This window comes from Protopterus annectens, chromosome 4.part1 (genome assembly GCF_019279795.1).
Source record: "Protopterus annectens isolate FY-2018-M chromosome 4.part1, PAN1.0, whole genome shotgun sequence".
Taxonomy (NCBI): domain Eukaryota; kingdom Metazoa; phylum Chordata; order Ceratodontiformes; family Protopteridae; genus Protopterus; species Protopterus annectens.
Window position 1 is genome coordinate 742882262 of NC_056734.1, and position 10892 is coordinate 742893153.

At 35.3% G+C, this 10892-nt stretch overlaps 1 protein-coding gene across 1 annotated transcript in view; it reads left to right on the forward strand.

Annotated features, from left to right (window-relative positions):
• LOC122801281 (thyroglobulin-like) overlaps window positions 1-6370 on the forward strand; it is a 97580-nt gene extending 91210 nt beyond the window's left edge. The window contains exons 8-9 of the mRNA XM_044070828.1: window positions 4636-4830; window positions 4974-6370. Of these exons, the coding sequence (XP_043926763.1) occupies window positions 4636-4829 (194 nt within the window). The 3' untranslated portion in view covers window position 4830; window positions 4974-6370. The remainder of the gene's footprint in view (window positions 1-4635; window positions 4831-4973) is intronic.
• Window positions 6371-10892: the final 4522 nt, after the last annotated feature.

A 10892-nucleotide genomic window follows, 5' to 3' on the forward strand; every position in this document is an offset into this window, starting at 1 on the left:
ACACACACACACACACACACACACACACACACACACACACACACACATACATACACTTACACACTCACTTGAAGTGACATATATGCAGACATGCACAGCCACTGTAGTATTATTAGTTATAAGTGTAGCTAAAAGCTTCTTGGGAAAAATCTTGGGTGCATATAACAAAACAGTTGCACTGATGGCTAATTGTTTTACTTAAATGCAGTCAGTAGATCACAGGCATTCAACTCTTCACATTTGTGCAGTTTGAATGTGGAAGAATATTCAGTTCTTTACATGTTAGTTAATACCAGATTGCAGAGGCCTATCTCTGCTTGAGGAACATTACTATGAATACATTATTAAATATAAACTATTTGGGATGGTCTTTCACATTTTATCAAGACTTTTTGAGAAGTCGTTTCATAATCTGCTTCCTATATATGTTTTAATTGTAAAATCAGATAGGCTAATAACTATACTAATAATAGCAATTAAATCAATATATATATCTCTGGAACACCCTTAGCTGTATTAAATAAATATAATATAATAGATGGTAGTCATCACACTGACATAATTATTTGCAATACACTATATAAAATTAACATCTTCTTGATTAGAAACAAAAATTAAATAAAAATGTATTTAAGAGCTTTGGTTGCTTTATCATTTGTGTGCATTAGTTCTGAGCCCATTCCTTATTTAACATGACACTTTTTCCAAAAGGACCACAATCCTCCTTTCAGTCTCTTTTTTCCATTCAGAAGGCAGTATGATCAGTTAACCGGCCCTTCTGCCAAAGCAATGTGTGAAACCACAGTAAAATGTATTGTATTTGTCTCCCTCACCCTCATATTTAAACACTGATGCATCTTGTCCATTCTGTGTAAAACCTATCAAATAGTTTCACTCATTCAAAGTGATAGTGGGTTAACACTCTATAAAATAATTTGATAGAATATTCATATTAAATTAAAAATAAAACCCTAAATATTGTAAATAATTACACTCATACATATGCTGTACACAATTATTATACAATTCTCTCCCACTCTCTTCCATTTTCAATTTCAGTTTTCTTTTTTTCTCGACTTTCCTTCTGCATAACCCATTGCTTAAAATAACTTAATTTGACACAATTTATTTCAAAATGCACATATTTAAATGAAGCATTCACTCCTTAGGACTACATAATTACTTTTCCAAAATGCTCATCCCTGCACCCTGAGAAGCAGGCAATAAATTAGACTAGAAGAAACAATAAAGAATGATAGTCTACAGACATTTTTATTAGAACTCAGGGGCTATTTTCTCATTTCTTTATAAAGAAACGATTTACTAACTAATGTTTCATGTGCACAGACCCTCAAAATACATTCTTACCTTAACCTTTAAATAACATAAAAATCCATTTGTTTTTGGAATTAGTGTGTTCAGTCATTGTTTTACAAAATACGTGAATAATGTCATTACTTTATTTTATTTTTAAAACACTTGTGACTTTTCTAAACTGAAACATTTACATCATATTTCACAGCACATGATGTTCAGACAAAGTGCCAGAGAGAGGCAGCAAGAGTGAAACCAATGCCTGGAGCTTACATTCCTCAGTGTGATGAGAAGGGGGATTATCAGCCAAAACAGTGTCATGGCAGCACTGGGCTTTGTTGGTGTGTGAGCAGGCATGGAGAGATGTCAGGCACTAAACAAGGAGGAGAACTGAAATGTGAAGATAAAGTTCTGCTTCAGTCCATCTGAGTTGTACATACAGAGCTCTGGGATTTATCATGCAGAGATTTGGGATTTATCATGTCCCCTGTATCTTATGACCCTCTTCAGTAATGCACGCTGTTAGCAATTTATTTCTTTGTTGCTTCATTAACTGGGCATGGAGGTTTATCAAGCAAATCATTACCAGCCATAACCAAAGGTGTTAACCAGACAGAACAGAGTTAAAGGCCTTGTACTTAGAATTAAATTGTATATCTATGGCATTACTTTTTTCTCATTTCTCATTTCTTCTAATCTAGATCCCTCTATTGACTCAAATCTGTAACAAAAAGAAAAATATACATGTAACCTTGCAATAGTACTTTGGTAGTGTTAAGCTTTTTTTATAAAGGAGAGGCATGCATTTACCTTGGGCCAGGTACACATGCCTGAACATTCCAGGAAAATATAGTAACTTTGGGATGTACCTTAAATATGACAATGGCTATGACCATGGCATCATTTGATATTGTATCCCATCCTGTGAAATAGAAATGTCAACCATAGTCAAATCATGACTCATATGCAAAAATCCACTTCTTTATGCAATAAGAGAAAAATTCCTTCTCAGCAATTAATTAAGTTAACATGAGCCAAGACGAAATAATATGACCAAACAAAATGATGCCGTCTTGGCTGTGATCCCAAAAGTGATGGAAAGAAAACTCTTCCCTCACCCTTCCTAGAGTAATCCAACCTCAGTTTGAAGTGCATGCCTTTTATCCAAAATAAACAAACAAAGACATTCTGATAATATATCCCATACTTATTAGTAGTCCAAGAAAATGTCAAGATTTATCCCATACTACTATATCCAAACTTATTTTGTTTGAAATGTCCTCATGGCTGTATTATTCCAGTTCTTCATGGTTCTCTGGCATTAGATCTAGCATAATAAAATACATATCCTCCTCTTCTTACCTTGGTAATTTCTGCAGAAAGAAAAACCTGTTGCCAGGAGAGATGGGGGGGGGGGGGGGCCATGAGTATGATGTCCAGGATTCCTGGATGAAAGTGAAGAATCAGCTGGCTGTTGAAAAGCTTGTGGTTTAGGTATTTTCCCTGCAGGTGATTTAGATAGTGAGGATGGATTTCCTCTCTCTCAACTTCTCTTATCTCTTTTTCCTTGGGAAACATCTATGCCACACAATTTCAGTCCATGACAGGGAAGTCTTGTGCTGTGCTGATAGGGAGTCAGCAAAAGCATTAGTGTCCTCTACGTTGCTAAATGGTGTTTATTGGCCAGGATCTGACACCAGTAAAGTAGTTGGAACACATAATTGGTAAGAGCATCCCACCTCTTTTAACTTACGAATAACAGGCACCATAGTTTTCTGTTTCACAAACAAAGCATTACTGTAAACTGGGTCCAGCCTTACAACAGAGCCTGCAATAAGAAATTTCCCTCCCAGTTCTCTTCCCCTACTTGAAATCATTTCCCTTTCAGTATAGTCTAAAAATTATATTATGAGGTATCTGGAAAGAACAAAGGATTTAAGCATATTTGCAATTCTGTTTGCTCATTCAATAACCAGGGCTGCTTCAGTTTTCAAGTATTTACTAAGTCACTTCTTTTAAAGTAAACAACAGATCCCCATTCCTTATCTTCTTGAAGACCAATGACATGCACATTGGTCTGCTTGGTTCTATTTTCCAAATTGTCTAAATTAAGCTCAAGTTAGTAACATCATGTTTCCAGTGATGAAACTGGAATAGTATGTGATGAATTTAAGTCAGGGTGTCTCTCCAGTTCTTGCTGCTGGCTCCTCAACTGCTCTAAAAGTTTCATCACAGCAGCCTTGTGCTTACTGCTAACTTCTTTTAGTTGGGCAGTATATTTAACACTGTCTGTATGAGTGATATTATGTTTATCAAGGCTGCCTTTACTTCAGCAAATGAGGTCACACAGCCCACTGTCTCATCTACCATCATACCAGCCCTGGCACAGTCATGTGGGTTCAGTGTAAAATCCAACTGCTCAAATTGCTATTTCTGACAGCATGTAGTACACTGAGATTCTAAAATGACTATAATAAAGAATACTACATAATGTACTGTAAAAAAATAAATAAAATAGGGTATGAGCATTATAGAAGTTCTGTGAGGACTGGTATATGTTAGTAAGTGTCCATCTCTGTGGACAATCCTGAGCACACCCCCAGCTATTCTGATATTCTTTGTGTTATCAGTCAGACAGTATATTAACCAAATATTTTCTGAAAGACTAATGTATATTATTCTGCAACTGATCTTAACTGTATTTTGAAGCATACATGAACATGATTACATGACAACTAACCAAGTAACACCAATTCAAAACTAATGTTTACATTTCATTTTATTTAAGAATAACAATTTAAGTGTCAAAGTGAGTTTAAAAAGTAAGATACCCTCGCAAAAAAAAGTTGACCATAAATTTAGAATGTGATTAAAACTGTAGATTCAGTAACTAAAGTCAAAATGGAAAGAATCTGGGATTTTCTTTGAGATTTAAGCTAAAATGAAAATACAGGACAATGATTTTTTTTTTAATTTATATTCTATTTCTTTATTTATTTAATTACACTTCATTGACCAGGTTGGTCACTAGACCAATGTCCTCTTCTCTGGGGAGACCTGAAGTAGTATTCATACTATCTACTTGAGAATTGCATTTTGTTATAAATTCATGTGTAAAAATATATACATGAACAGACGAAATAGATAAATTTAGCCACATACATGTGATGAGAAACTTATAATATATTACAGATAAGTCATATGATATAATATTTGAATAACTGCACCACTTTTGTTTATAGACTTTTGAACTAAGGTTTGGAAAAATCATATTTTTACTTCTGAGTAACGGGTTGAAATATGCTCGCATTTTCTTAACAGAGCACGCTCAGACAAAGTGCCAGAAGGAAGCAGCAAGTATAACCCCGATGCCAGGAGCCTTCATTCCACAATGTGATGAAGAAGGTGCTTATCTTCCCAAGCAGTGCCATGGTAGTACTGGGTTCTGTTGGTGTGTTGATCATTTGGGACAAAAGTTGTTAGGGACGGAACAGCATGGAGAAGTTACCTGTTAAAGTAAGTTTTCTTTTTTCTTCAATGATTTTTAGAAAGACAAAAAACACATATTTGTATTTTAAAAGTGCATGTTCTATGATTATAGGTTGAAACGTGTATGCTACTGGTAGGTTATAACCACAATCTTTTTCTTGCAACTACAGACTAAAGTGAAGAAGAAATCCCTGCATGAAGGGCAGCTTTGCTATAGAGAAAATACACTTCTTAGTCTACAAGGCAGTCGGATGAAAACATTTTCCTCAAAAATCATGCTGCACAAAAGTAGTGGAACTGGCAGTTTGAAACAAAGACTTTTTTCTGCAGGGAGGCAAGTCTGTACATACCACAATGCTGACACCTCAACTATATGTACCCGAAAATAAGATAATGACCTCTGAAGATGCTGCACCTTAGAGCAAGGGCAAAAACTTTATTCAGGCAAAGATGTTTCTGCCAAGTGCAAATCTTCAAGCAGCTGACATTTCCACTTCTAAAAAGACACTGCAGTCTTACTTCCAGAAAGACAGAAAGACAATGATTTGAAGCTTCAGCATTACCCATACTGGGACATACCCAACCACACTTTCTACCTTACTGATTTTGATGGTATGGCATGAATTTGGAGACAAGCTCCTTAAAGCAGGTTTCCCATGAAATACCAGTTATGTCCTTAAAAGGAATATCGCAAAATGGAGAAATTACTAAGCATAAACATGAAAACATGTCTATTGCATTTGTATCAAAGTATAGGCTCAAATTCCAAATATCACTTTAACTTTCATCATGTTGCTTTTACAGTCTCAGGGATGTGCTTAAGCAGGGCATTCAACCAATTTTGTCTGTACATATGACAATGTAAGCAAATGATATTCCAGCAAGCCAGATCATACAAAGCCTGAGTACATGTTAACATTGGCAACCTTAAATGGAAAATGTCCATACAATATTTTTTGTTAGTTTCTTTGAAATCTTATTTAACCATGCTGTAGTGTTTTCATGAAATAATTTATCTTACTTTTTTTTTTTTTTTAGGACATCTAAATCTTTCCATTATATGTAGCCTTTCTCTAAAACTAATTCATTTATTCTACCTTATTTCTGTCACCACTATCCCAGTTTTACAACCAGCACTGTAAGTGAAACTGGTAGATTGTTGATGGTTGGGTTGAGTGGAATGATTCAGACCATGACAATGTCCATTGCCCAGGAAGGCGAGCTAGGTTTTGGGCAAGCATTCGTTTGTTTCTTTTTCTGATCTTGTTCAAAAGTCTAATAATGAATCTAGATGCAGAAGTGGGGGTGGGGTGGGGGTGGGGGGTTGTACACAAAAAGTAAAGCAACGTGATAGAGGACTAAGGTTTTATTTGCAAAACAATGTACTGTTGTAAGAACAGGCAGCAGTTAAATATGAAAATAATAAGTTCAAAATAATGAAAATCAATTAAACAGCAGCATGATTTTAAGTGTTTGTAATGATTATGTTATTCCACTACACTGACTGCTACTTTTTACCCTCTAACCTGAATACTGTCTGTATTCCTAATAAACATTTAGGAATCAAGTGTAGCTGATTTGTTCTACATTGTGGAATTGGGTGAAATAAATATAAAACAGGAGTTACAGAGTAATATTGTTAAAAATGTAATACACTAAGAAAGAAATGTATCAAGAAACAGAAATATGTAGTGCATGTAAATGTATATTTATACATTTCTCTGCAGTACTAGTGTGTCTGTGTTTTATAATTCTAAGTTATATTGTATTAAAATGTGTTGAAACCACTAGTATGTGCCAGGAATTATCTGCTCCAACACTGGCTGAAAGGGTCAAAAAGAACTAATTTCTGGTAGAGACAGTTGAGTTTTTTGTACTTGAGGGTTTGCATTCTCTGCATTGCTACAATATTGGGGTCTGCCTCCACCACTTTAATCTCAAAATATACTAAATGTAATGTTACACACTGTTAGAGAAAGCAGATTTTTTTAATTACAGTTTTCTTTTATTCCTACTTCCTGCAGCACAGAAGCAAAGCAAACGTTTAAAAACATGGTTAACATTTATGAACTTTAATGAAGTGAATTTCAATAGTTTACTTATTTAGTAAAATGAAAACTTGCTAGATTATAGGCCAGATTCAAAAATGATCAGGGATCTTATCCTGTGCCACACTGCATCATTACCTGAAACCTTAATTACATGTCCACCCCAGAGTAATACATCCTATCTGGAGATTGGTTACACCATACATAATACCTTGCAATATCAGGGTACTGAATGTTTGGAAGTCCCCTATAGCACATATCAGTCAGGAACTTAGGGACACGTGTAGACAGTAATCTAGCCTTTGACCATTACATGTCTATAGTAGTAAGGACATCTTTCTATGTTGTTCAACTTATAAACAAAGGTGTGGCATTTAGGTCTAAGGAGGTCATTGTTGCACTATATTCTGCATTCACCAGACTTATCATTGAGTACAATGCTCCCTTTGGTATGTACCTAACTAGGCATATCCAACAACTGGAATGTCCACAGAGGTTCCTCACTGAAAGAATACAGGCCATAAGTAACATCTCCTATGTGGGCCACCTCAAGGCTCTATCCTTGTATTTGTCTCCTACAGGCTGTTGAATTGGATATCAGTGCCTAGCATAAGAGGCATTGTTAATCTCCACCCTTATGGACCTCCTGCATAAGAAATACCCATTCTAAAGACTTAAACCTTGCATAGCATGCACATAGGACCTGCTGGAGAGGCAGGTATATAACCAAGAAACTACCCCTTCTCTGGAGTAGACACCCCATCCATGTTAAACAGAGACCCTCCCAAACCCATTTTAGGTATAACTTAGACAATTGGATGGGGAACTGGAAATTCCTGCCTGGTTTGACACCCATATTTTTAAGGGACAGAGGCAGCTTGTAAATGGTTCATCTCCCAGGCCCCTGCTTGCAAATGTGTCATCTCACAAGGCTCTGTTTACACTTATGAAGGGTACCAGAACTTGTTAGAGATTTGGGGTGCATGGCTAGGCTTATCTATGAACCAAAGTGTTCTGGTGTTGAAAGACTGATTCTCATTTTTAAACTGGGCATAGGGCTCTTCCAAAAAGAGCACTTGTTTTGGGAATTTGGCATGGAGTAAGTACTTGGTAATTAGTCAATGATGGCAACCTTTTTTTTTAAACTTAGTACCTGTGTAATATGTGGTATTTCCATAATGTATATCCAGATAAAACATTTGGATCCCCTGGTTTTATACCATATGCTATATATAATTTACTTGTCTTCAAATTCTTGAAAACATTTCTATCCCATTAAATTAATTTGTTATTTTATAAAAGATATCTGTTAGCCCTACTTAAAATAGGATACACTGGAATTAAAATGCAAAATAACCTTTGTGAAATCAAAGTTCTTTGTAATATCATACCTTGCTTTAATAATTGTACCATGACCATTATTTATCAGGTACTGGATTAAAAGTGACAGACAAATGAGCCACTGGATAAAAGAAGAAGAAAGAATCCACAAAAGTACATGCTATAGCCATAGGTAGAAAGCAGCACTGTTTATGGATCTAGAGCATACTGGGTCACCTGCATAAAATTCAGTAAGAAAGATACATTTTTGTGGCATTTTTGGATTCTCACAGTTGTCCACCAGCTGTAGGTAGGAGTCTGTCTTTTTTAATGGGTCTATCAAATCTGACAAATTGCACATGGACTATATCAAGGCACCCTGGCACAGTATTTGTGCTGCTGGGAAAGAGAGTTTATTGCAGGCTGAGATGCTTAGTATAAAGTTGCCACCATTTCAGATACCCAAAGAACAGTTTTTACAGAAAGATGAGATTTTGCAGGGCAGCCCATGCACACCTTCTTTGCATAGAACTGAGTTTAACTCTGTCACTAAAGCAAAAATATCTGCTGTAGGCTTATAATTCTTACTTTTCTGATGTGCATTTTTGTAATTTTTTTACCTAAATGCTGTCATAGTTAGGTCCACTAGATGTCAGGCGTGCATAAGAAATGTCACAAAAGTGGGCTATTTATTTGGAGAAAAACAGCCATATTGTTGGGTTACATAAGCTATTAAGTACTGGGTTTCATCATTGTAATTTTATCTGAAGAACTCTGGGTTATTGTGATTGAAAATGCTAAATTAAAGTCATTTTTTGTACTGAGCATATTGGTTTTATACTTTGTTAAAAATCACCTACATAAGTGTACGTTTCTTCGTGTGTGTGTGTGTGTGTGTGTGTGTGTGTGTGTGTGTGTGTGTGTGTGAATATATAAACAGGCATATTATGCATTTATTTATATATATAAACATATATAAATTGCTTCAAAGATCAAATTAAAAAAGGCAATCATTTTACAGAAAATTGAAAATTATTAAAAAGTACAAAAGTACAAAAAAAAAAAAATGTTTTTACAGGGGTGGATTCTCCATGGTATCCCCCACACCCCAACTAATTGCACATATATATGTATGAATCTCAAAATCCAAAACTACATGACGAAGGAGTAAGGACAAATTCCCTGACCTGCACAGAAAGCAGTGGACAGGCTGAAATACATGAAAATAGAACAGTTACATTCTTAGTAACTATGACAAAAAGCATTTGCCCTTCTGAAAATTCACTCTTATGAACTCTAACCATATACATACACACATAAGGTGTGTGTGTGTGTGTGTGTGTGTGTGTGTGTGTGTGTGTGTGTGTGTGGTTACAGATTTAGTATAGATAGGTATATAAACAGATGGAACAGATGTTAATAAATCAAAATGTACAAGCATGAAAACATAATGCTAGTATTTCAAAAATCAATATACCAAAAATCCCTAAAACTGTTTGGGACACTACCACCATCTGAATGTTATTGCAGAAGGACATAGTAAATGTGGTTTTGCGTGAAGCCTGCAAAATTGTAGTAAAGAGAAGTATTTTTGTTTGTTTGTTTGTCTGTTTGTTTTCTTAGGCTTTAAGCAACAGCTGGGAATTTGTTAGCCGAGACTTGATAGAGAAAAATGAATCTTGGGTGAGTCATTCAAGAGTGGACAGGTTGTGAGCAGAGCAGATGAGGGTGGAATCATAGGCATATTGGAACAGAGGAGCATATTTAGTTGTTGTATTGAAATAATTTATAAACCGGTTGAATACAAGGAGCTTTAATATGGATCCCTGAAATAACCCAACAGTGAATAGAAGAAAAAGATGAGTAGCTACATTTCCATTTTACTGATTGATGCCTGTTAGTGGGAAAGCTGTGAAATCATTGAAAGTTAGAACAATTCAGTGCATTTTCTAAAAAATTATTCATGGTCTCTCAGTCTACACATATACTTTTTTACCTCCACATCTAAAGGGATTTCTAAATCTATTAAAAAGTATACTACATATAAAATATATTACTTATCATATTTATGTTTTGTTGATTCTGTGCTGCTTTTTGAATATTTAGAATGGACTAAATTTGGTGAAATGTTTACATAGTTATTTCTTGCTTAGATCACATGCTATAACACAGGTATACAAAGAAAGTTGGAGCAATGCATTATAGATGCACACTGAAGACTGTTGCAAAACTTGGGTTCTTGTTTAGTCTTTGAGAAAGCTTTAATAAATATTGGAGTCATATTCTGTATAGGTGTGAGTGTTGGATTACTTCTTTTGGACTTTCATGTGATATTTAATCTACACACTTTCTTTTGGGACCATGCTCTAATTTTTCGGACATCTCCCTCCTTATATAGATATATATCTCAATACAAATCTATATATCAGTAAAATTGGCAAGAAAAACCCAGCCAAACTAGAGTTTTCAGTATGTGCTACACTAAACCTCCTGTAATGGACTGAATGGTTTGCCTGAATCGCCTTTTTAGCCTTTGGTTTCGATGCAAGTTGGAATATTTTGTAGTTACTTTAATGTTTACTGGCATAAGCTGTGTTTAAAGACCCAACGCTTCTAAAGTATAGCCATATAATCTACTTATGCTGTGCTGAAGAGGTCAATGAAAAGGCTGATACATGCATGTCCACAGCTGGTGAAGTTTGGCTTTATTGGCTTTAATGT